Source organism: Acipenser ruthenus, chromosome 17 (assembly GCF_902713425.1).
Source record: "Acipenser ruthenus chromosome 17, fAciRut3.2 maternal haplotype, whole genome shotgun sequence".
NCBI lineage: Eukaryota > Metazoa > Chordata > Actinopteri > Acipenseriformes > Acipenseridae > Acipenser > Acipenser ruthenus.
This window is the reverse complement of record NC_081205.1, coordinates 144,439-172,002: the sequence shown is the minus strand read 5'-3', so window position 1 is coordinate 172,002 and position 27,564 is coordinate 144,439. Positions and strand designations below refer to the sequence as shown.

Here is a 27,564-nt window from a genome sequence, read left to right as displayed (position 1 = left end):
GAAAAGCATCGGCCAATTTTAAAACCTGCATGCAGTGCTTGATGGACACCAGAATCTTCAAGCATTCAATGAAGGACAAAGACCAACAGTTTTTAAAACCAAAAAGAAATATTTATAACATTGTTAATTACATAAAAAAATTATACTTTTTATTATTACTATTATTATTCTTATTCTTCTTCTTCTTCTTCTTCTTCTTCTTCTTATTATTATTATAATTATTGCACTGACTGGAAGCACTAAAGTAAATTAAATAAAATAATAATATTTGTTCCCTTTTGTTCTGTACAACCCGAGATTTCAACTCCTTTAGTTCAATTCCAAAAATATCTTCTCTCAGCCTGTAAGGTTCACATTGTACCACAATCTCTTTCTTTACAGTAACAAAGTGCTCCTTCTTTGATAAAGAAACAGTGATGTTTCCTGTGTAATGCTTCCAGGAGGGGTTCCTGCAGCTGCCTGGGTCCCTGGGGGTCATATAGCCCTCGTGGGCAGGGACAGTGTGCATCAGTGCAGCTCCGATCATGTCAGATAGCCCTCGTGGGCAGGGACAGTGTGCATCAGTGCAGCTCCGATCATGTCAGATAGCCCTTGTGGGCAGGGACAGTGTGCATCATTGCAGCTCTGATCATGCCCAGGTTATATCGAGCTTGAGCAGTGTTTAACAGTCGTGTTGCTGGAACTCAGGGCTGGGACTGAAACAGTGGAGGAACCAGCTGTGTGATGACATCATGAGTTTGTTGTTTCCTTCAGGTTGACTTGTCAAGTTGTGTGAAAGTCTCAAAGAGCTGCCCATATGGACAGACTCTCCTGCTCTCAGGCGTTCAGAGCTGTCCAGGAGCCCTGTGTCGCAGGGCTGCCCTGCTCTCAGGGGTTCCATCATAAGCAGTCCCTGCAGAGTGCCACCTGGCCCTTGCGGAAGTCTCTGCAGGGGCATAGCCTCTGGAATTTGCTGTGGAACCCGGCGCAGCTGAACAGCAATGGCTCCTTCTGGAGGCAGCAGTCCCGCCTGCTCACGGAGAAAGCTGGGTAGATGTGATTCATTTCAGACTCGAGAGCATCGCATTGGATCTGGAGCCTGAAAGGAAAGGAGATAGATCTGAGTAGCTTGCAGCCCACTCCTTTATGACGGCTCTCAGTCCACAACACTAGTGTAAAATCCTGTATATATGGCTTTATCTGAAGGTTATTATTCTTATTATTGTCATCATCTCTGGTATTATAATCCGGTTTTGTAAAAGAATGATTGTGTGCTTCTGCTTTACAGGCTATGTAAATTACAAGCAGATATCTCTCGTATCACACAACACGCAATGGGATGGTAGCTGAGACTGTCCAAGAGCACTGCTAATTAAGGTTCTCTGCAGCTGGCCGAAGGTGTGTCTGCAGAGCAACCCCTTGAAGGTCTGCACCTCACTGCAAGATAAAAGAGAAGGAACTCACTGGGTGAACGCCTCCTTGCTGTTGATGAAGTGGAAGAAGGTGGGTTCACAGACCAGGCTGTGGTCCTGGCACTGCTCAACGCAGGACTGCCCCTCCTCCGACAGCAGCAGCCTCATGGCACTCAGGGGGGGCCAGGTGGAGGGGCCGGCCACACTCCCAGCCCAGGCCAGGCCGCTGGAGTTCGGCAAACGGACAAAGTGACTGGAGCTGTTCCTAGGCCAGACTTTAGAATCATTCCCGATGGAAACACCTGGGATGCAGAAATCCTATGAGGGAGAGTGAACAGATAAATCACTTCTGCAGATGATATGTTCTCAAGCACAGTTTGCCACAGTGGACTAATGAACCCTCATGGTGATATCCAGATGGGTTTACATCACTGTATAGCAGTAGTGTTACAGCTCCTAAGGCCCTGAGTGTTTTCTATGTTGTATATTTATTGAGGCAGCTTTTCTTCCCCATGTTGACGAGCTGTTAAAGGAGGTTTCTCACACAAATAGATTAAAAGGCTCTCTGCTTAACTTCCAGCCCTGTTGATAAAAAAAAAAAAAACAGGCAAAAGTGGAAATCTTTACCATGCAACTAACATCACTTTGATCAGACACTGTTGGGATTAAGACTGCATTTCTGTATCCAATATTCAAGGCACTTACTACCAGCGTGTTCAACCTGTAGCCCTATTTAAATCATTAGGGCATAGCAGCAATACCAACAGTGGCACAACAATGGCTTTGGAACAACTATTGCACAATGATTTCTACTATCTGGATAGCATTAGTATCTTTATATACGTATGTTTCACCATGGTGGTGCCATTCTACCAGTGACTCGTACCATTGTGGCTCTTCATTAACACTGCAGATCATTCGGACAGGGGGCTGACAGTGCTTGATACTGACCTGGTGCTGGATGTAGGCGTGAACCCGCTCCAGCATCCCCTCACATGTGTACTCATAGGGCAGGTAAGGCTCCACCTGAGGGGCACAAACACACAGAGCATTCCCAGGGATTCACTGCAGGAGGTCAACAGCTGAAACTGCGCAACATTCCTAATAAAAGGGGCTTCCATTTCAGAGTGCCACTGCATAAATATGAACCAGGGGGTGCCTATCTATCAGTGATTCCAGTATATTTAGCAAAGGTTTGAGTGTTAGGGTTAAGCGGATATCTGAGGTTCTGCACCTGGAAAGCACCATAAAGACTTTTCCACACACAGCATCGGTTCTGACCCCAGACCAAAGAAACTCCCTTCCTTTGTGAGTGAAGAGAGGTTTGATCCCGGGTGCCAGGGGTAAAGGAAGGGGAACAGCGGCTCACTGTACCATTAGCATGTGAACCAAACCATTAAAAGATGGTGAGCTAGAGACTCAATCACAGAACTTCAAATAAGAGATGCCTCCTGCTGCACACACACTTACTGAAGCATGAATTGACACAAACTGAAGGGCCACGGACTGGGAGGCTTGTGTCTAACTGGTTAGCGGCGCTGGTAGGCAGTGGATGTTACTGGTTAATGCTGAGCAGAAGCGTATCCATGCAGCTACCAGTGTACATTTAATATAATAAACACACAGCACTAGAATACAGAGCAGTTCCCAAAACAAACAGCCCTCAGTGTTGTGACATTCTGGCAGACGTTCCACTGAAGCTAATCTGTGAAGCATGGCTGTGAATGTCTGATTCTCCATTAGGCTGCGGTTCATTCGCCTCTAATAACATGAACTCTCATCACTCACCAAAACCACACAATAGGGGCTCTATTAAATCAGCCGCAGAGAATATGTACAGGATAATCGAAAATGAACAGAGGCAGCGCTAAGCATTTAATCTCTCCCCTGACCCCTGCTTCTAGCTCCTTCTCTCATTAATATTACACTTTCTTTCTGTTCAAAGCACAGTGACTGCCATTTCCCATTAAAAAAATGATACAGTTCATTTGTTCTCAAGTGTCTCCTATTCCTGTGTAGTCTTATCATCTCTGAATGTATTTCATATATCAATTTAATATCACTTCTAAGGACTTGAATACAAACAGTTTATGACCAGTTTCCAATTCCAATAGCAACTCCTTCTTATTTGCATATCATTGTAGCTAATTAGTCCATTTCTAGAAGAAATGACATGTCTGCTATTTGTGCTATGAACTGCACTGTACTGTTGTCCTTCATATCTAAAATGTACAGCATCACCTCCGCCATCAATCCTGAAGCACAACTGCTGTTAGCGACACCTGCTGGAGGGAGCAGGAATAGCTACGAGCTTACCCCGATCCACTGACCATTAATGCTTGTTCTTAGGTGAGAAGTATGAGACATCGGGCCCTATATAATTCAAGTTGTTATCAAATGAATATTGTCATTGTATTTCTGCTAAACAAATCAAAACAGACGTTGCTCCAGATTCACTGTATCACTGTATCCTGTAGCATGGACAACAATCCGATGTGAATGGGACTGCTCATCTCTTTGCTCAGCACAATAAACCAGCAAAGTATTGATCAAGTCCCAAATTGCTGGCTGGTACCTTGGTTGTCATGACCTCTCGGATGGCAGACTCAAACTCTTCAGAGTTGTTGTAGTCCACAGTGAGAACATGGGGCCTCCCAATGTACTGCTCTGCATAGGGGTGCTGGGATGAGACCTGGGGAGAAATTACCACAATGTATTAGTCATGGGCAGATAGTAGTATTTTATAGTTTGATATCCACTTGGGTACATGGAAATAATGAATTTCAAAGACTGAGCTGTAATTGTGCTTAATGACCAGCAGGTGTAATTTGTGTACATACTGTACAGAAATCACATTACAGAGCTGGTCAGGAAACACAGCTGAGAAAAATAACCATCAGGATTTAATCTGCTCAATCACTTTGAGTAACAGCTGTAAAGAAAATCTGCAGTAGAAATAATGGAGTACTGTGAGAGTGCTGTCGAGAAGGTGACCCCCTCCTCTCTACATACACAAATATTCAACCAAGAACCGACTTGCCTCTCTCGATGTGGGCTTTCCTCTGAAGAACTCGTGGTTTAGGGAGTTGTGGGATGGGCGGAACTTGGGCTGCAGAAAGATGCATCCATTGGCTATGGCTTCCAAAGGGGCCGGGCCTTCGTAGGGAAAGCCAAACCCGATAAAGAGCTGGGGGAGACGGAGAAAGAGGTCACTTCCTGTTCTTACAAACACAGAGCTAATAGCATGATGTGAAGAAATACAAAAGCAGAGAAAACATAGAATATTGAAGACAATGGCAACGTAAGTCATTGATTTATTTAGTTTAGTATTTCTAAAATGTGCTTGTGCTAAAATGCAGCCCGGCTCACCTTGGCTCTGCGGAGGAGCTGCTGTAAGTCATTCTGGGGCAGCAGGCCGTGATTCTTCACAAAGGCAGGGACCTCCGGGGGGCGCTGCGTCTCATAGTACACCGTGCCGTGGATCTCCATGGAGCGATGCAGGATCTGCAGAAACCTCTCCTTCCCCTGCTCAGCACCCAAGAATAGAACAGCTTAGAAACAACAGCTTTTAAACATGATTGATTCATTGCAGTTACTGCTCTGGTCCCCATCGATCATTTTCTAATCCCAAATACTGCATCTATGACAAGGATCCTCAACTATATGGCGATACATAAAAAATGCTGACAAAAAATATAAAATAATATATAATGAACTAAGCAGACAGTGGGTGGGCTTTCTCTGTTTTGGCTGGGAATGCCTTTTTCTAACTGTTGACTTCCTCTTAGCTGTTGAGAAGCTTATTTTCACTCTGTTGTACGGCCTGTGGTTGTAATGGGGCGCAGCAGGACCAATCGACTCCGCAGTGAGGGTTTGCAGAGCCAATTAGGAGATTATCTCCTCCACTAAGTCTGCCAGGCAGAATGAATTCAAATAAAATACATGTTTTGCTGGGATAACAAGCCATGGGCACTGCTTCAAAAGAAGGGTAGCCCTTTTCTCTAACTAAAGGTATAATGAAATGTCTAACAAGCAGGCCCCTTCATTTTCTTTGAACCAATGGAAAGCAAATTCCTGGAGAGAGCCTTTGGGCACGGATTGGAGTTTCGAGTGTCTGTTTCGGAGCCAATCCCCAGCGAGGGAGTCTGGAGGGGATACCCCAAGGGTTATAGATTACATATAGAGAAGGATGTGAAAATCCCCAGCGAGGGAGTCTGGAGGGGATACCCCAAGTGTTATAGATTACATATAGAGAAGGATGTGAAAATCCCCAGCGAGGGAGTCTGGAGGGGATACCCCAAGTGTTATAGATTACATATAGAGAAGGATGTGAAAATCTCCAGCGAGGGAGCCTGGAGGAGATACAGTGATCCCTGCTTATAAGCTGTCCCTTTATACCGCGGAACAGGTTATAAACGCACCAGCACTTATTATTTTTGTACTGTACAGTGTCTTATCTGTGGTTCCCGACTACATCGTTACGATGAGGTAACACTGTAAAACACACTACTTTGTGTTTAGTTTCCCCACTAAGTTCAAACGAAGCTTAATAAAACAGGAAACACGTTGTATAAAATAAGAAGCTTCAGTCGCTATGCCATGTTCTCGCAGTGACAGACTGGATGCTGAGGCGCATCCCCTTCCAGAACAGTGCAATTAAAGCCAGTGGTCCAGGTCAAGCCATTTCTCTTAATCATGAGCATCAAGCTCCTGTCAGTCACACAGTTTAAATTGCCCATGTGTGTTATTAAGAGATATCTGCTGATCACTCTAAAGCCTCAGGTGTTTCATTAGCTCACCGTGTGTATCTGAAAATCTTTTAAGATCAGAACTCACAAGAAGCAGAACGACACCACAGTATATGCCAGTAAAAAGCAGCAGATTCCCCAAAGAGTATGAGATCCATTCTAATGTAATTCCACAGTGCTCTGCCTTCTGTCTACTGCAGTCCCCAAATTGTTTGCTATTTCATTGATATGTGAAACCACTGAAACAGATCTTTCTGAAGCGCACCTGAAGGTTCATTATGAATGCTCAAATCGTGTCACCTAGTTGAAAATCCTTCTTCAATGCTGGGAGTGAGGATCACAGTCAGGGAGTCATTTAAGAAGCTACATCTGTGCCTTCTTGTTTTCATCCAGTAATTGACAATTAACACAAAGCCGAAACTGGAAACATACCGAATCAGAGGGTCTGCAGGGTGCAGCCTCTCTGAAGGGTTTGAACGCACAGAGCAGTTTTAGAAACCAGAGAAGGACATGGAAGGGAATGGTCAGGAATGAAAACTAGGTTGTTATTTCCTTCCTTTTTCAGTCACCTCTGTATGCAAGCCTTGGAAGGTGTTTTCTGTTAGTGCATCATTAAACTCAGACACACTGCAGTCTAAATACTGCACAGTGTTATCTCCACACCTGTGATTGTTAATTCTAGTGAAGCATCATTAAAAAAAACACACACACACACACACACTACACAAAGACCAGTTAGCAAGAAGCATGAGATGTTTAAAATGTCCTTACCTGAAGCTGAATGCCAACAGTTAAGAAGAACGAAGAGACAGAGGAAGAAAATAATTAAAAAACTATATAAATGAATAAATAAACACATAAATAAATAAGTGACAGTAGGTGTTCTACACTTCCATAGCAGTCAATTGCACAATGCAGAAAATACTTCATTGAAGGCTCTGGGTTTGTAAGAGCCGGGATGAATTCTATGAGGGATATCTGGAGGAAGAGGCAGCACTTTACACCTTTGCCATTGCGTGTATTAAATACTCATTCTTTTGAAAGGTCCTTTTATCTGGGTCAGGGTGGAGCCTTGCAATAGCCCTTCCCTTCCCTTTCTCTTCTGGATAGAACCATAATGATCCCTTCTGAGCCCCCATGACTCGAAGTGGCTAACGGCTCTGAAAGCTCCATGTGCAATAAAGGGGAGCCCCGTGGTGCAGAATCTTCTAAATGTATTTCCTAACTAGGAGAACTTCATATTACCTCTGTTACATTACACTGCTACCCACTTTGTGTGGTTATGTAATAAAATGAATTGGTATTGATACTTTATTAAACATTGTGTTCTGCATGCTGTGACCAGCACAGAGTCCTTCATGCTTTCTGTTACATTAGGCACTGTGCATTTAAACCATTTCCCTTATTAATAATAATTGAAGGCAATTATCCTTAATGTTAATTGCATATTTATTTATTTATTTTAATGCAGGAATTTTACGCTGCATTGCCAGTTCAGTTTAGCAATGCATACATTATATTATACCTGTGTGTTTTTTTTTTTTTTTTTTTTTAAATAATGACCTTATTGAATTTTACCTTGAGGTTTTGTCAGGGATCCCCTGGGCCTGTTTCTTGAGGTTTGATATATTGGTATAAAGCACAGAAATAATACAGAGCTGTTTTTTAATTATTAATCTACCTCAAAGTAATTCTTGGTAGTAAACAGCACAGAGCAGCAGGTAAAGCAACAGTAGAGACAAGTGGATTATCTGCTGCCATTCAGAGTTCTGTTCAACTTGTCTTCCCACCCATCTCTCTGCATACCTTCCACATGCTGGCCTCCTTCCCATACACTACAGCCATGTTGTTCACTTTGTTCCTCTGAATGTATTCCTTCTGTGTCCCATTCAGCTCCTCCGACACAAACCCCATGAAGGAGTTATCTGGAGTGTGAGCTGTCGGAGAGGAAAGAGCACATGAGCATGCTTCTGTTTATTCTTAGACGCGAGATGAACACACAGCCGCAGCCCTGCTCTCTGAGTAACACTGAGAGCGCAGTTCCATTCCCCACAATCCCAGTCTCCTGCACCCTCGGGCCAGAGTCTCAATATGTATCACTGAGCAACATATGGGCTTAGCGCACTTTAAATATGTGAAGTCTCATTGGCTTTGTACAGCTGGCAGCATCCATCTCTCTTCACCACAAAGTACTAGAGTGGCAGATCGTGCAGCTCTCGTCCTTATGCTCAGAGACTGAGACTCCCCAGACCGCCCACGATGCTGGTATTTATAACAGCACTGGTTTGTGTTTTTGTTTGCAGGCTGTACTCACGGAACATGGTCATGTACTGTTTGCAGTGGAGGTTCCAGTAACCCCAGTTGGTGCGGTATCCGTGGAGCATGGCGTATTCCTCGTGGTTGTATGCGGGCTCCGTTCCAAACGTGTCAATGACTCGTATGTGGCACCTCAAGGGAAGAAAAAAGGAAGGCAGTGTAATCATGAAGTCAGTCACATGTTCTGGAAGCACTGGGGTAGCCAATTGATTTGGGTTAGCCTCTGATATTAAAAGGACTGCTTAAATGAGGAGCAAAGCTTGGGATTTCAGTATCGTTAAATAAAGGGGCGCCTTGGTGCTGTTTAACAAAATGAGGACTGAACCCATATATAAGAGTTAGAACTGCAATTTTGTTTTTAATAATTTTAAAGATTTAAATCCACAATAAAGACACTTTCTAAAGGCAGGAAGCCATAATAATAATAATAATACATAAAAACTGCTTTCCTGTTTACAAATCAATCACGGAACCGAAACTAACACAAAAAAACATATTACAAAACCAATTTGATTTTAACAGCACATCAATCCATGGGAGTAAAACGCATTCCCATGCGACTCAAAACAGCCTGTGCAGAAAACACCTCCTGAACTTAATGAATGCTTCAGTCTTTTCAAAGCCAGCACTCACTCACAGGGCTATGAAACCTGACGAAAACTCCTTCCAAGCATGTTTGCAATACGATAAGGCTGAAACATTCTGCACTGCGCTAGGTTGTTTATTTTGCAATTTCACTCACTTTCAGCTCTCAAGCATATCATTGCATTCCCTACATAATTACAGAACAGTATCAATGGCCGTCTCTACACCTGCTTCTGATAAAGGAATGGGTGCTTTAGTACAAATCACTGGAAACATGTAAGCAGGGTATGTTCTGTTAGAATGAAGCTTCTGGCTGGGGCTGTAGAGCTACACAATACATTATCAATATTACAGATACAATGGCTTCTTTGCTAAATTAATTCTGTCTCTCAAGAGCCATTCTCTCATCTCTTCTTCAAAGCCTCGTTTTTTTATTATTCAATGAACAATGGTGGGCAGACCCCTAAGAAAATGACATGCAGGCTTTTTATTTAATATATATATATATATATATATATATATATATATATATATATATATATATATATATATATATATATATATATATATATATATGTATTATACTTGATTATGACATTGCCTTTATTAACTCAGTTTTACAAGATCATTCCATTTCAGTAATTACTCTGCAGCTGCCTGGTACACTGCAGCTGTGCAAGATGGAATAAAACTGATAGTTATATGGGACAGGAAACACTCTGAGCAGTGGAGGGGTTAAAGAAGACCTGTGAGCTGACAGATAACACAGCCAGCACTGCTGCCCTCTTTATCAGTGAACTACATTCATTGCACACTGATCAATAAGCTGAAGCTGTTATCAGTTAGTTTTGATTTGGGGCTGCCTTCTATCACACTCAGCATCTTTAAACAGCTTGTGCATTTCATGCTGAAATCAAAGTATGGGATATATACTATGGGATGGGATAGATACAAAGTATGGGATATATACAACTCTGAAAGCACAATGAATAGACCTTGGTGGATGTGGACATAAATACAGGTAATTAACAGTGTTGAAGCTCCTATACACTGAGTCACAACTCTGGCTTTTTTAAAGAGGATGCACTGGAATTGAAATCTGCGATATTGGGTTTTATTGGGACAATATTTAAACACTTTAGTTCAGAGCCCATTAACAAAATACATAGAAATGTGTTATTAAAGAACCTGATGATTGTTATCATGAAATAACAACTGTAAGGGTGCTAAGGGTAGGTGCAATGAATATTGCTCGGAGGAGTTTAACACCTTGACACACAGCACTTTAGTTCTAGTCCTACAGTTAAAGACATTTGCTCTTCGAGACGGCGTGTTCTGCACCGATGTTCGCATATGTTCACAATCTTCCCTCCTGTCTACTCACTTGTGCTTCTTCAAGGACAGGCCCATGTGCTGTTTCATTTGCTGCAGCCCGTGGTAATCAGTGTAGATGAGATCAAAGGGCAACGGTCCAGTCAGGGGGCAGCTTCCTCGTCCTGGTGGCACACCCAGAAAGCTGCAAAACAAAACAAAGACGCTGTGAGCTCAAAGACACATGGGTAACCAGCGCTGTGAGCTCAAAGACACATGGGTAACCAGCGCTGTGAGCTCAAAGACACATGGGTAACCAGCGCTGTGAACTCAAAGACACATGGGTAACCAGGACTGTGAGCTCAAAGACACATGGGTAACCAGCGCTGTGAACCCAAAGACACATGGGTAACCAGCGCTGTGAGCTCAAAGACACATGGGTAACCAGCGCTGTGAGCTCAAAGACACATGGGTAACCAGCGCTGTGAGCTCAAAGACACATGGGTAACCAGCGCTGTGAGCTCAAAGACACATGGGTAACCAGGATCAATGAGAGCATACCGATTCTCAAGATCCATCACACGGAACACTGGCCTGTATCAATGAGAACATACCGATTTACACCCTTGTTTATTAAGTTGTGTTGAAAATGCCCCTTCATTTGAGTTGACTATCCATGTTTAAATAGGAAGCAATATGGAAATGATTGTCATTTAAGATAAAATTGAACAATATGACTCCAAGAGTTCTCATTGTTGAATTTACTGACTCAAAGACCCTGGACAGTTCTCAGTGTTGAATTTGTTGACTCTAAGACCCTGGACAGTTCTCAGTGTTGAATTTGTTGACTCTAAGACCCTGGACTGAGTTCTCAGTACTGCATTTACTAGCCCTGCAATCTCAGCACTCCACTGTCACTATTGAATTTTCTGTCTCTAAGAATTATTACAGCATTTTCAATGTTACATTCCCTGGCCCTCAGTACAATGTTGTTTCTATTGAATTATCATGCTCTAAAATCCTAATTCTACAGTATGTTCCCTCTATTAACTTTCATCCACTGAGATCTCAGCACTGTGTCACTCATTGGATTTGCTGCCTTTAAAATCCCTCTGCAGAATTTTCTCCCACTGAATTGAATTGGATGCTTGCAATTTACTGACACCGAGTTCTCAACACAGTATTGCATTTGCTAAGACTGCAGTATTGAGTTCCCTGTGCCAAATTTACAAACAGTGAGATTCTGGGTTCACTGTATTGAATACAGCAGTATAGCTCTAAAGACCTCAGTAGTGAAATCATTGTATTGATTCTGCTAACATCAAAGCTAAGGTCTCTGTTAAACAGCACCACTGAAATCACCAACAGTAAGCCTACTGCACATAATTGCAATGCATTTCAGTATAATCGTACTGCACATAATTGCATTTCAGTATAATCGTACAGCACATAATTGCAATGCATTTCAGTATAATCCCAGCAGAACACTTGCAAAACATCAGCAATAAAAGACTATGTGCCATTGTGCCTTTGCACTTGGCTGAAATAGTCCCTCACACTTTAGTTTAAACATCTATAATCAAGCATTTCTACATATGCTAATTAAGGTGTTGAAGATTATTAATAAGGGACAGACATTCAAATCTATACATTTTATGAGGGGAAAGTTGCATTCATATCATCTTATAAAGTATAATGTTTCTTAAAATGCTTTAATTACACAGATTATAAAGCTGTAATGATATTAATAATGTTAACAACCTAATATCACATCTAACATCTTTATACCATATTTATAGATGTATCATTAATAATGTTAACATCCTACTATCACATCTAACATCTTTATATCATATTTATAGATGTATTATTAATAATGTTTAATGGTTTAAAATACATCTGACTGTACGAACCAGCATCGAAACCAGTGCAAACGTTAGCTTTATTGTTCCTGGTAACACAACATTGATTTCATTTTAATAACCCAAATCAATACAATAAAGACTGTCAGACTAATTCACTCCTGATGGCATTCCAAAAAAAGATCTCTAATGAGCTTCGGAAATGTGCTCAAACTGTGTTATGTTTGCTCATTATTGTTGCAAAGCAATTTGTAAAATTAAATATCAAACAGTACATTTTTCAACAGAACTCATTTCCCTTTATTCAATTTGTTCTTTCAAAGACCCCTGTATCGAGTTACATTTATTTACTTTGGACTAAATTAGGTGTGCTGACAAATTATACTATTTTATTGCATGTGTTGTTATCTACCCAAGAAAAAAAAATGGTGACGTTTTTTCCTTCAATTTGACCCAGCATTGAAGGACATCTATCTACAGTGACTGTGTATGACACCTATTCCCTGGATATCAGTCCATGTGGGGCAGCAGACTTTAGCGTCACTTCAAACAGACATCCTTCAATGTTCCTTATAGCAAAAAGGATCCACTCTACAGCAGGCTGGCAGCGAAGAGTCAAACCGGCTTGTTCTCAGGGAACACCAACATGGCTTTCCAATCGGAGCGGTCGTGTTATATATATATATATATATATATATATATATATATATATATATATATATATAATTTTTGACGTGTTTGGAGTCGACATATAATTCAATTACAGACACAGCCAGTGCATGTGGAAGTGCCAGACACATTAGTAACTGGAATCAACACATCTCCTGCTCAGCTTCATTTCAAGCCTGGCTGAGCTATAATGGGGTTGTTTTTTTATACAGAGCAATGGAAATTGGTGCTGAACTGATAATAACATTTGCTGAGAGGCACCGGCTTTTTATTCACTCCTCACCTGTTTCAGTTCTTTCATTATGTAATTATTATGTAAATGGAACCACCAGACACTGCTGCCCGGAAGCAAACGCATGATCCTTACAGCAGCTCGTTCTGTGGGGTTGGGTTTAAATCCTTGCCAGTTAGGCTGCATCTCCCCTTTAAATGCTGATTGATGTTAAAGTGTGCCATTACTGGGGTTTGAATTGGACTGGTTTCATTTACTATGCATTCAGAGGAGTTCTATGTGAACCACTGCTGATTAGAGTCTAATCCGAGTGCAGTAAATGGCAGAACATGCAAATTATTTTGAATGCATGTAACAGTTGTTGAGGGGAAATCCTGTTGAGAAATCGTGTGTTTCTTGGAATAAATACTGGACTCCTTAATAGCAAATTCGATATCTTCTATATCCCAGCACATTGATTCATTCAATATAGTGAAGTAGAAGTGGAGCGAGTAAGAGATCTGTGTTCTTCCAATGCTCACTGTACTAAACTTGCACCATTGTTGAAGGATAACATGATCCATCATGTTTAAGGGTGTAACGTTTCAATCATACTATCCAGTGAAACTATAATGGCAAGGGGCTTGGTGGTACAGCTAGCCTTTCACCTCTGGAGTCCTGGGTTAGAATCTGTACATTCATTGGACAAGGTTTGAATCTCCCCCCCAACAAATGTTCAGTTGAGCTTGAGGGGTGCTTGTCAGGCAATAATGCTCTCGCTGCTCTGTGGAGATATAGAGACTATCCAGTGAAACCAATCCAGCTTTAGTTGTGACCTAACGTACATATAAAGAACATTGTGATGACAAAGGACTGTCCCTAACTAATAAAGAAATAAACACCAAGGCAGCAATTACCATGAGCCTATACAACTCGCACATTGATCCACCAGAAGCACATTAAGAATCCCCTTGCTCCACTTGTCTTGTTTTCTTTCAAGCATTTCTGCACCGGGGAATCGCTGGTGTTTCGGGTTGCTCATGCAGTTCTGTGCATTGCTTTTGATAGATGTCCTGCTGCTAGTACCATTTCCTGCCCAAGTTCCATTTAGTGCCTGAGTGCTCCAGCTCTTCAAGTGAAGCAGCATTGAGCTCAGGGCCTTCTGTGTGAATTTGTTTTCAAGGGCAAAGAGAAACAGAGTCCCGCTGAATATGATCTGTGAAATCTTCTCTAGCGAGATGCTGGGTATCTGGTATGGTGGGAATCACAATCAACATTTGCTCATTGCTTCATAGCACGTAAAACATAGTGTGTATTTCCTCCAATGTTTAAGAATGTTAGAGAACATGTCAGGGGGTATTGTGCTAACGCTTGAAGGAAATGCAACGCTTTTGTGTTTGAGAGAAAAAAGAGAAAAGAAAAGAATTCAGGAAAAATTAGAACCCGGCTCTCCTGTACGTAAAGCAGAGACTTCGAGAAAATAGACACCTGAGTGAGGAATTCTGACGCGTCTCTGTAAATGTTGAATACTCACCTCTCAATTACTGCCTCTCTCTAATTATTTCACTTCTCCAGACAATGTAAGATTACCTTGGTTTCAAATAGCAGCTATCAGTGCTGCTTGACTGAATTGCTTCAAGCCATTTTTGTTAGCAGCATATAAAATGTCAGACACATTAAAATCAACTTTAACGAACCTCACGACAGGAGGGATCCATCAGACAAGAAAGTGGGTCTGTCGGCATTGTAATTTAAGTGTGGATGGATCACATTCTTTCTACTGCTGACTTATCCATCCAGAATATTATTGATATATCGGAGAAATATCCAGAGAGAACTCAGACATTTTTTGTGAGGGCACACCAAGCCTCAAAGATAATGGTCCAAAAGTTAAGGAGAACAGATACTGGGCAGTAGCTCCATTGATGCAGGCGCTCTTCTCAGAGACTTTGCAGTTGTTCACGATTGATCACTTGTTAAACAGCTTTTCTCTCAATCTTCACTTCCAGTCGTTTACATTAATCAGGTAGACACAAAGGAAAAAAAGCGTTGATAAACCAGGTTCAACACAGCATAAACAAGTCCACAATATAGCAACACAGTTCAATGTGCTTTTCCACACCCATCAGTAGCCTCTGTTTTGTGCAGTATAATTATTATTTGAGGCTGCTATCGTTAATGTCACTATACTGGAAATGGTCATGGCATGTTTTTCAAGCTTTATTCCACCTCAGGAAATGAAATTGAAGCAGATATTCCCCTTGGCCACTTTGCACCAAGTCAGTCTACATAAGGATGTGTCAGTTAGGAGCGAATTGAACAGAACTGTTCGGAGAAACAATTTGATTCTGCTCATTATTGAGTCGACAGGGGAGTTTATGGGCAGCATGAATTACTCTGTTTCCTGTCTATTAGGCAGGCAGGGCTGTAAATATAAAGGACATATTGTCATTTTCTTTCCTATTCCACTCTGAAATCCAATTCCTCTTCAAATTGAAGCTCATTTTCATAATACTGTCTTTTTTTCAATCTACAGTTGAACCGGTCCCTGTGGTGAATTTGCTGGATCCACGGGCCCCCTGGTAATATGTACACATTCCTCTGCACAGTGGTAGAAGAACATTTAAATGAGATACACATTTGTTTGTACTGCAGCACGTAACATGCGTAATGTAATGACCTATTGTTTAAGCATTCCTGATTCTACAGCCAGGTTTATTACAGAATAGATTGTTTTAACTGGCGAGGGTAGAAAGGACAAAGCCACTGTTCTCTGTGAGGGGTTGGTTTAGTCTCTGAGCCCATCAATTCATTCTGCACTCTGAGGAATAGTCAGCAAGGCTAATAAGCAATTAATGGAAGCTATTGATGGGGCAGCTGGTCCACAGAGACCTGCCCAACAGCACCTGACCTAGACCTCTACTTTACATCAGGTTTCTGTCCAGAAAATACCTGGGCTGGAATCATACTCCTTGTGAAAGAGTCAGTCGTGAGCAGCCCAGCCCTCAGCCTGTGTCTAACAGCAATGGCCAGACTGTGCAGACAGCCTTCACCCGCCTGCAGAGCGGAGCCCTGGGGCCGACTGGCTTGCTATTTAGCTGGAGGACAGGGGTGTAGGCTGGGTCGTTCCAGCTCAAGTGGATCACTTTTAAAGGAGGTGTCTCCTCTTGATGGCACATAAACCACATGGGATGGAGAAACTGGTTCTAGGGAGGTGTTGTGTGCGTGATAAAGAAGAGCTTTAGATAACGGTGATAATGTGTCTGAGTTGTTCAATAAAAAGCACTGCCTGTCACGGTGAGTGAACTCTTTTGCAGATTCACATGTCTAGGACATAAACTTGCTCTAATGGATTTTTAAAACAGACTTCCCCTTGAGCATTTAATACAGTTCTTTACAGAGTTTTATGAGGAAAATGAACAAGCATATTCTGCAGCTTCTACTCTGGGAGCATGGGCCTGCATGGCACGATGTATCCCACAGTCTATACTGCACCATTCATTATTCTAACTCTCTGGGTATGATTTCTCATGTTCTGCAGCTTCTATTGTGGGAGAATGGCCCTGCCTGGCACTCTGCTTCAAAACTCTATAAAAGCTGCTGCAAGTGTTTCTGTGCCTGAGTAGAGCTCCCCCAAGCTGCTTTGTTATTGCAGAACCACTGAACGCTGACATCACGGAATTAATTGGAGTGCTTTTGCAAACCCGACCAAAAGCAATGTACTTGGTAAGAGAAAATGGCCAGGTATTGCAAAGCATTGCACAACACTAAACAATAGTGTTCTATACAAAGCAACATATACATCCTAAATTGAGTAGTGGATAGGGCTCTGGACTCTTGACCGGAGGGTCGTGGGTTCAAATCCCGGTGGGGACACTGCTGCTGTACCCTTGAGCAAGGTACTTTACCTAGATTGCTCCAGTAAAAACCCAACTGTATAAATGGGTAATTGTATGTAAAAATAATGTGATATCTTGTAACAATTGTAAGTCGCCCTGGATAGGGCGTCAGCTAAGAAATAAATAATAATAATAATAATGTGACACCAGACCAACTGCATGGGCTTCAATCTTTACCGCTGACAGAATGATGTACCCGTGTTGTGATCGCAGCCTCTCATATGCCACATTCCATCCTATAGAATACATTGACTTCAAACAACAACAAGTATGACCACAACAAGACATTTCATTGAGAGGGTCCCCACAAACACAGACATATTCCTGTATGTATTATACATGTGGACGGGGAATAAGATAGTGGTGCACACTCACCCCTGCAGCTCCTTGGCAGAGATGGAGATTTTCAGGCTGTGCCCCAGTGTGTAGAGAGCAGTCAGGATGTCTGCCCACTGCACCATCTCCCCCAGCGGCCCCCCCTTCAGCACCTTGGGGCTGAACACGTCCCCCGACTCCTCGGTCAGGAACCCAACGTGCACCAAAATCTGGAGCCAAGCAAAAGGGAAACCATTAATGAGTTATAACAGGGGCGATAAACACTATTACCAATGCATCTATCTAGCTATCTATATCTATATATATATATACACACAGATAAATAGATAGATATATGTCAGCGCATTGCAAATGTGTATATACACATGTTATAACACATGTTATAAACAATTAATAATGCTATTGTAATACGCTGCTATCCCTAGCCAATGATCACTACAACCTAATGTTATTGTAATACACTGCTATCCCTAGCTAACGATCGTTACAACCTGTAATAACACGTTTCTAGTAGATCCCTGAATTTAATGGAGAAATGTGAACCTTAACGGATTGAGGTTTAAACAAATAAAGAAGTTTGTCTGATTTTATAAACAGGTTTCTTCGAAAACCTTTATGATGCCCAATCAACGTGCATGAATTCAAATTCAATATAATCCATTGATGCATAGCAGAGAGTCCACAGGATTGGATTATACCCCAATGCACTGTGAAAGTTACATGGGAGACCAGGAGACCAGGAGTTAATGAGCTTACTACAATAGCATACTGCGCCCGTTGCTAGGAGACAAGACTTTTTCTCGTGAGGAACGTCCATTTATAATCCCCTGAGGTTTTTCCTGCGCTGAGTTAGAATGGTGTTTCTCATTCGAGGAACCCAAGTCATGCATCATTGTGAAAAGCATGCATACAGTAACTTCTTTATCCACATACACTGTCTGACTGTCCTTGTGTCATGATATAAGAGGGTCTGGTAAGGAAAATAATAGGGGCTGCATTACAAAAACAAAACCAAAACGATACGCAAAACATTGGGAAAACGTGACAGAGCTTGTAGTGTCTCAAGAGAATTCAGCGTTCAAGTGTGGTAACAAGCCTGCAGGTGAGGTTATTGTGAACAGCACTAAAATGAGTAATGTGCTGATTTAATAAACAGGCTTCTTTAAACTGTGTTGTTGCTTAGGAGTGTCCCTTCACAGATTAGGGGTCTCTATAATGGGGTTCAGTGGAACCAGTAGGGTCAATACTGTCTGGTGCTGGCCTGCTGCAAGTTCAGCTGTCAATGTAATGCCTGACAATCAAGGTTTTATTGCAATTAGAAACCAGTAAACTGAGCCTTTACTGCTATTTTTAAACCGTATTTCAATTCCAGATAGATTTGTGTTTTGCTTGTGTGGTGCAATAGCTTTCTGATTGGTTTCTAATAATAATCAGGAGGATTAGCGCACTGGGATATGGTTCCCGAGAGCAGAAACCAGGAACTTCTCTAACGGTGCTGACTTTGAGAACGTCAGGCTTGTCTCAGAATCGAGGGGGATGCTTGACATTCTAAACAAGTCACAGCGGCTCAGTGATTTAGGACACATGCATGGAATGGAATTGTTGCTTCTTCTATACAATATGTTAACATTTATTTGGTTGTCAAGAACAACATTTGCGGCTGTTTTCTTTTGTTATATCAAACGGGCTCTGTTTAAGTGGTATCTTAGTTCCAGTTTTGCAGAGGAACAGATGTTTGATTTGACAGCAATTGTTTCGAGGCATGCTTTGGAATGCAATATTAACATTAGGTGATGTAATAAGAGAATGAGAGATACAGCTGGAGGGTAAAACGGAACCCCTTTATAAACGAGGCCTCGGTCTCGATGGGTAAATCGACTGGTTAAATAAATAAAATGAATGTATTTCTTTTACTCATCTACAGTGATACAGCCACTTATTACAGCCACGAGCATTTGATTGCTTTGGGAGGAAAGCTGCAGCTTGAAGCCGTGTCTATTGGCAGATGGAATTTATCAAATGATGGAGTTATCAAAAAGCCTGATCTGGTCTACACTCTGCAGATGTATCACAAACAGGATGGTGAAACTCATTGATCTAAAAAAACGAATATTCTTCAACACGCACATGCATGAAAGAGCTGAGCTATTGGGGCATTGCTTGGGCACTGCCATCTGTTATTTGGTGCTGACATCTGTGCCCAAGCTCAGAAATCTCTCCTCTTGCACCCCACAGCTGTGCGCTGCTGCTGTCGATTATATCAGAGCTGCCTAGCTAGTGGCCCCGTGGGCTCTACATGGTTACGAATGCAATTAATAAACACACCCACATACAGGCTGCTCTAGGTGTAAGCACAGTGCATATACAGCCCAGTGTAGGTGTAAGGACAGTGCATATACAGCCCAGTGTAGGTGTAAGCACAGTGCATATACAGCCCAGTGTAGGTGTAAGCACAGTGCATATACAGCCCAGTGTGGGTGTAAGCACAGTGCATATACAGCCCAGTGTAGGTGTAAGCACAGTGCATATACAGCCCAGTGTAGGTGTAAGCACAGTGCATATACAGCCCAGTGTAGGTGTAAGCACAGTGCATATACAGCCCAGTGTAGGTGTAAGCACAGTGCATATACAGCCCAGTGTAGGTGTAAGCACAGTGCATATACAGCCCAGTGTAGGTGTAAGCACAGTGCATATACAGCCCAGTGTAGGTGTAAGCACAGTGCAACATGTACAGAACAGCCCTCACTCGTTTTAATGCATTTTCGTTCAATTACAAATGGTGTAAGAGGCACATATAAAAGAATCAATCTCTGAAATAATACTGGGTAGATTATTCAACTGATTCAACACAGAATAATTATTTTAATTTTAAATGTGATTAAACTTATTATGACTTGTAAAGCATGTGTGCTGCAAACCGAAGTAACTAAGGGTGTTTTTTTAATGCCCTCCTTAATGCAATCAGATTGAGAGAGACACCCTCACAGGTTCATCGAACTGTCTAGAATGGAAACACCTCCCAACTGCGAGTTTAGTTTTTTCGCTGCTTCGGGTTCCTAGGTGCCTGTCTGAAAGGCAGAAGGAGAGTTCAGGATTTTAGAAGCTCTCACCTTCTTCCTCTCCCTCCAGCTCCTCTTCAGTTTTTCCCCCAGTCTGTTTGCAGCCTGACCCCACTGCCCTGCCAGCCTCCTGATCCGCCTCTTCATGAAGATCAGAGACTCCTTCCCAGTGCCCACCTGCTCCAGCAGGGCCCCGATATCCGTGCGGAATGCCGCCTGCACAGGAAGCACACAGGATTTATACACACAGGAACAGAAGAAAACGTACGAACCACAGAGGAGGCCATTCATTCCATCTGTGCCAGTCCGGTTCCTAGTAGCTAGCTGATCTCAAAACTTTGTCAAGCTGGGTCTTAAAGGATCCAGCATGATTCAGCATCAACAACATGGCTAGATAACCCATTCCATACCCTCACCACTCTCTGTATAAAGAAGTGTCTTCTAGTCTATCGCCACCTAATTTCCAACTGTGTCCTCTGGTGTTACAGTGTGGAGTTTGATAAACGCTGACTGATAGACCAGCATGGTGTCGGTGTACATCATAGTCAGTAAAGAGTTGGCAAATCTGCTCTGTGCTGGTGGTGTGACCATGAAATGCATGATTTCCTTCAGGAATAAACCCCCTGGCAATGTAAACTAATTATATATAAGTATAAAATGCTTATCAATGATTTTAGGAGGAAATGTCAGCTTCAGTCTCTAGTGATTTTGTGCTGTCTCCGTAGCACAGCTTCTTTTCCCAGGCAGCCTCACCTGCCGCTTGCCCCTGGGTTTGGGGGTGGTCGGGGCGGTGTGGTTTCTCCAGGGCAGGGGCGGGCAGAACCACTCCACCTCGCTGAGGTAGATCAGGAAGGAGCACTCGCTGCCATCCACCCCATAGAAAGCATAGCATGGGTCCGAGGTCCAGCGGGCTCTCATCCACTGAAACACACACAGAACCCAGCGGATCTCTTTAATAACCACAGTCACTGAAACACACACAGAACCCAGCGGATCTCTTTATTAACCACGCTCACTGAAACACACACAGGACCCAGCGGATCTCTTTAATAACCACAGTCACTGAAACACACTCAGTGCACACTGATCTGCTAAATCAGGGATTTGTGCTCCACTGTTGTTACAGTGTCATACCATGTAATTACCTAATATTTCAAAGGAAAGGTGAACAATAGCACAGTGTATTGTAAAACCCTGACACAGAGATCCCTTGCTTTGGCAATCAGTCCTGTGCTGGGGTGTGCAGAAAGACACATGCACAGATATTGAGACACACAGGCTTGATTACTCACATCCAGTTTGCTGGTGCAGTCAGGGTATTTGGGATCTTGAGGAGCCTCACAGCGATTGGCTCTTCCATCTCTAACTGGAACATAAATAGAAGTGAGGGGACTGAGAAGAAGGAAGGGAATCTCAAAGAGTTTACAAGAACAATCTGGCCCATCGTAAAGTCTAGCAGTAAATGGAATAATGAACAGTAGCATATATTTTTTATATACAGCCTCAACTCTATAAAGTGTGTGAATCTGTGCAACAAGAAGATCTTAACTGAACACATGAGCGTTTGACTGACCCAAGCTTTTCAATTACTTATCAGTATTGGATAACAATTTTAACATCTTATGTGTCAATAAGGAGAGTTTTTGAAACGGCAACCCCCAAAAGAATAAAAAAAGAATTGCATAGAAATGAGTGTTAAAATGTTCTTTCATGTGCTTCTGACAGTCTGTCTACTGAGCCAGAGAATCAACACCTTTGTTACAAACTTGCTGCTTGATTTGTGCCTGTGTCTAGCTGCCTCGTCGTGAATATGCAGATCACTGCATCAGTACAGTGTCTGGGTTTCTGGTAGGTTTGTGAATGCCATGGACAGTACTATGATGACAGTACCTCTGCCTGCAGCCAGGCTGTTCTGGAAGATCTGCTCCACCTTCACTGCCATGTTGGACACGTTCTGTGCGATCGCCTGGATTCGCTCGATCAGACCGGCCGGCTGGAACCTGAAACGCAGAGCGGGGGGGGGTCAGCACCTTGGAGAGCAGCAGCAGCAGTGAAGGCATCAGCTAGCACCCTGATACTAGAGACAGCTAGTGTGGGCAGACGTCATCTTCTCTCTTCACCTGATCACTTATTCAATAAAAGCTCTGCTGTTCTGGACACCAGCTCCAGACTATCCCTATAACGTCCTAGAACTTCCAGGAAGCAGCAGCCACAGCAGCTCACGTGCCACACTCTGCACCTCACTTCCTCCTAATGCAGGCAGCAAACGTGCAGGTAACTCACAGCCACAGACTTCCGACATCACATCCAATTCCTCCTTACAAGCAAATGTGTCAGCGTCAATGAGAGTCCCTTCATTTGTAACTGCGTGGGGACCAGGTGCTGTCAGGGCGAATCAGTATAGCAGTGCTGCCCAGGTTCAGAGCTCCTGGGCAGGACTCCGAGGTCAATCACAACCTAGCGAAAAAGAGGGAGAGCGTACAGCATGAGCCGCCCATTCGACACATTGTTTCAGAACCACCTGCGATATGCAATATAGAAACGGACCTCACAGGAGCAATTATGTATGCAAATGCAATCCTGGCACACATTCTACAATATGCAAAATAGCTGCTTCTCATTTTGGAGAACAGACATCTGTGGAAGCATTATAGGCAGGAATGAAGAATGCTTTTCACGCAGCCATCAGCAGTAAGTGAATTGAATCAGACTTTTCTTCACACAGCTCCTGTTAAACAGACCCAGAGTACTTGAATGGGATTTGAAGTGGCCGTTTTGCGGAGACCCTACTGTGCTATCAAGCCCATTCCAGTACAAGTGGCATCTGACTCAGAGAGGAGAGGAAAAGGAGAGTGAAGGCGAGTCACAGACACTCTGGAGGGGCTGGAGTAAGCAGCAGACAGCAGTAAAGGAGAGTGGAGACGAGTCACAGACACTCTGGAGGGGCTGGAGAAAGCAGCAGACAGCAGTAAAGGAGAGTGGAGACGAGTCACAGACACTCTGGAGGGGCTGGAGTAAGCAGCAGACAGCAGTAACGGAGAGTGAAGCCGAGTCACAGACACTCTGGAGGGGCTGGAGAAAGCAGCAGACAGCAGTAAAGGAGAGTGAAGCCGAGTCACAGACACTCTGGAGGGGCTGGAGAAAGCAGCAGACAGCAGTAAAGGAGAGTGGAGGCGAGTCACAGACACTCTGGAGGGGCAGGAGAAAGCAGGCAGGCAGGCGTGGTACTGCAGGTGAGGCCCGCTCAGCTACATTGTTCTTCATTCTCTCCATCATTGAGATCTCTTTAATAGTGGTGCAATGCTCACATATTGTTTTTTTTCCCTCCATCATAGAGATCTCTTTAATAGTGGTGCAATGCTCAGATCAAAGGCATAGTAGTACTAGAATAGTGCATCCCATCTAGGCATTGCCATCTAGCTAGGATCTCATTTTCAATACAGATGGTTAATCACACAGAACAGGGGAGCAGGAGACATCGCTGTCAAGGAGAGGCTTGTTGATAATCTTTTATTTCTCATTATGATGTGTCCACCAGGATCAAAGAAGCTAATCAACAGTGAATACTGCGATATTCACAGGTCTCATTACAAAGAGTCTACCGCTCCCTCAGCCTGAATAAACATAGCGAATGTGCTGTTTGTAAGATTCATAAAGAAAGGTTTAACAGAGAAGCAAATAGCAGGGAGCTGCAGGTGAGACTGTAGAGATCTGGTGTTCTGCAACCATAGAAACTGGAGTCTTGAGTGGAGCTGAGACCACTAACACAATGTAACTGGGCAGTGATTACAAGTGTCCCATTGTATTCCATTAACTCAAGCATCAATTCTATCCTTAACCTAATCAATAAATACATATAATTCATTTTCACAACCTGGTGTCCTTGAACTGAAGGTCATGTACAGTATGAGTCTGTTTATTCCTGGGATCACCCTGTCCTGTGGTTGGTCTGTGTGTGTGTGTGTGTGTGTGTGTGTGTGTGTGTGTGTGTTTGTGTTTCAGCGCAAGGCTCTCCACTATCTTCATGCATCACACACTTTTTTGTTTCTCCTTTCTTCAAGTCCTATCAGATATAGTGGTAAACACACCCAGCCTATCAGTGCAACCCCATCATCTCCGCAGGGAAAGATACAGTGTAGCTGCTTCGACTGTCAGAGAGGGGGAGGAGCCACAGCGCTTTGACTTCAAAGACGCGGCCAGAGACAGCTTCAAATACAGACACCCTGATGCTTTTAAAGCAATTGAAGTTGAAATAATCCAACACAAACATTTCCTCTCTCCCCATGTCCCTTTCTCTTCTTCTCTCTTCATAAAGTCACCTTTAACTGTCTGTCTGCATCTCGATCGATTCCCCGCTAGACAGGCAGAATGGGGCCAGGCACTAAATTGCACTTTGATGGTATTTTAAAAGGACTGTCAAAATGACAAGACTTATAGAGGAGGAAAAAAATCTGGAGCATGACCAGTGCGACCCTTTCAAGACTTTCTATCTATTTACTTTCTAATTAAAGATAAATCAGTCTGAGAGCAAGGAGATTTAAATTCAGACTGGGCATTTCTTTCAGGATCCTGTTGCCCGCTCAAAACAAAGAACTGTGGGAATAGTCTGGATAAAGATCTCTGTGCGGAGCACAGATACAGCTGAACCAAGCTGTTTATTAACAAGCCATGCCCAGCAGGTACAGCACATAGATGGGGTGTAATCTGCTCTTTGACCTTGCCTGGTGGAGCCATGTCTGCCCCTTCAGAGCAAAACACTAGTTTTGCGTTTCCCCTGCGTGCTGGTTTCTGGTTGTGATGGATTGTTGAAAAGGTTTAGGGGGGATATCTGCCTGAGCCACAAGCCAAAGGTTCATGACAATGACCAGCTCTTACACAGCAGCTCATACCCTGCAAGCCAGTGGATGCTGGTGGCACTGTATTTAGCACTTTCATCTCTGGGTGAAATTAATAAGTCTACCAACCACCACATGCGCTGGCACACAGTGCAGTTCACTGTGTTTTCTGTTGTGTTTCACTTCCATTGTGGCATAGTTTGAATTGTTCACATTTTTCAAGTGAAAATCCCTGTGAAACCACCAGTGCAAGTACTTGTACCACAGTCCCACTTTTCAGAAGCCAAGATTAACACTTCTGAGCGTTTCAGATGGACTGCGCTTGCCCTGACTAGGTACCAGAACGCAGCTCAGAATGGTTTGATATCTTCACACCAGAGGCTCTCGTTCATGCAACGTGCTCACAAGACTTGAAATGACCTGTTTTTGAACTCATGGCTTCAGTTAACAGCCTCAGAGCGATTAAGGGACGCTGCTCAACCCCCCTCGTCTGTACCTGTGTATCATGTGATTAAGGGACGCTGATCAAACCCCCTCTCCTGTACCTGTGTATCATGTGATTAAGGGACGCTGATCAAACCCCCTCGCCTGTACCTGTGTATCATGTGATTAAGGGACGCTGCTCAAACCCCCCTCGCCTGTACCTGTCTATGGCGGAGCTCAGCTCGTCCAGTATGCGTGTGTCGCTCATGTTGTCCCGCTTCGAGAGGGAGTCGATCCGCTTCATTATCACTTCAAGCATGTCGCTGATTTTCCGCAGCACCCCTCGGGACTCCAGGCCCCCGAGTACTGGAAGGAAACAAGGAAACTGGGTCATTTCAACAGGAATGTATTTATAATGCTTTTTTCAAACCACACTGGGGGACTGTTGGATGATACTCACACATTATGATATTGTAATTTATTGGATCAAGTGTCTCAACAGCTACTTCTGTATTAAACCACAGAAATGCGTCTGTGTCAGGAGTTTTAGAGAAGGACATAATGATGTATTAGACCGAGAAGCGCATCAAAGAATATCAGCTTTAATAGGGTAAATATGAGCCTCTGGCACACAGTCAGGTTCTCATGAAGGACAGCTTATGTAATTAACCTTGTTAGAAGAGGAGCTCAAGTGACCTGACTGATGATAACATGGAAATGTCTATTCATTGACTTATTTCTACAGTGAGAGCTTGCAGTTAACTTCATGCCTCACTGTTCCACAAAGCTGCCAACCCAGCCCCTCAAACACTCTGTCAACACAACCAACCAACCCACCCACCAACCCAGCCCCTCAAACACTCTGTCAACACAACCAACCAACCAACCAACCCAGCCCCTCAAACACTCTGTCAACACAACCAACCAACCCACCAACCCAGCCCCTCAAACACTCTGTCAACACAACCAACCAACCCACCCACCAACCCAGCCCCTCAAACACTCTGTCAACACAACCAACCAACCCACCAACCCAGCCCCTCAAACACTCTGTCAACACAACCAACCAACCCACCCACCAACCCAGCCCCTCAAACACTCTATCAACTCAACCAACCAAAAAAGCCACTCAAACACTCTGTCAAAACAACCAACCAACCAACCAACCCACCACCCAGCCCCTCAAACACTCTGTAAGTGTGCCTGTTCCCATCCTAATGCATTCTGCTAATTTGTTTTCATCTCAAAATATTCGTTAGATGGATAACTAATCAAGTTTCTTTATTCTCTGCAAAACCTGGGGAACATTTAAGAACCTGGTCCATTAGAGCTGACAGCTCCTGTCATGTATCCTTTGTGTATAATTTCTTTTCAAAGCAGATGACGGCACATAAGAAAAAACAATTACCTGCATTCATGCAATTGATCTCTGAGCAGCTCTGCCTCATTCTCAGGGCTTCACTCCCCTGGCCATGCTTTGTGTTAGAGACGAATGAATGGAACTCTCAAGCCCATGATGTCTCCTGCTGCTTGAATCGTTTCAGCAATCTTATCAAATACACATTCCCAAGAGGACTATCCAGTGTACACCGCTTGCTGTTGCTTAAGTAGATTTAATAGCTGTTCAGAGCCTCAGAGTCGGTAGTGGGTAAAACAAACCTTCTTACACTTGGCAGGGACAATCTAAATATTTCCTAAAGGAAAGAAACCTTTACATCCACTCACATGTCATTTATTACCAAGTTAAACAACACTTAACTCTTTATGAAACAGGGGTCTTCTTGTAAGATCTTGATTCAGGCACATGCACATTTTGGAACGTTTGGTTATTGTACATGTTGCGGGGGAGAGTGGTCCCAGGTATCTGGAAGGGGTTAAATGCATGTCCAATACCCTGGTTTATCAAGGCTCCTCAAAAC

General features: G+C 43.1%; 1 protein-coding gene across 2 annotated transcripts in view; it reads right to left on the bottom strand.

Annotated features, from left to right (window-relative positions):
* Window positions 1–134: 134 nt before the first annotated feature.
* Window positions 135–27,564, bottom strand: part of LOC117423141 (alpha-1,6-mannosylglycoprotein 6-beta-N-acetylglucosaminyltransferase B-like) — a 34,774-nt gene continuing 7,344 nt past the window's right edge. The window contains exons 3-17 of one of the 2 annotated variants that reach the window (XM_034038603.3): window positions 25,867–26,011; window positions 22,278–22,387; window positions 21,680–21,753; window positions 21,141–21,308; window positions 20,439–20,603; window positions 17,368–17,537; window positions 10,425–10,556; window positions 8,454–8,587; window positions 7,946–8,076; window positions 4,761–4,916; window positions 4,432–4,578; window positions 3,967–4,083; window positions 2,343–2,417; window positions 1,444–1,709; window positions 135–1,078 (exon numbers count right to left, since the gene is read on the bottom strand). In XM_034038603.3, the coding sequence (XP_033894494.3) occupies window positions 880–1,078; window positions 1,444–1,709; window positions 2,343–2,417; window positions 3,967–4,083; window positions 4,432–4,578; window positions 4,761–4,916; window positions 7,946–8,076; window positions 8,454–8,587; window positions 10,425–10,556; window positions 17,368–17,537; window positions 20,439–20,603; window positions 21,141–21,308; window positions 21,680–21,753; window positions 22,278–22,387; window positions 25,867–26,011 (2,189 nt within the window). In that variant the 3' untranslated portion in view covers window positions 135–879. Of the gene's footprint in view, window positions 1,079–1,443; window positions 1,710–2,342; window positions 2,418–3,966; window positions 4,084–4,431; window positions 4,579–4,760; window positions 4,917–7,945; window positions 8,077–8,453; window positions 8,588–10,424; window positions 10,557–17,367; window positions 17,538–20,438; window positions 20,604–21,140; window positions 21,309–21,679; window positions 21,754–22,277; window positions 22,388–22,670; window positions 23,047–25,866; window positions 26,012–27,564 lie in introns of those variants that run through there. The other variant, XM_058989663.1, reaches the window with a different exon arrangement.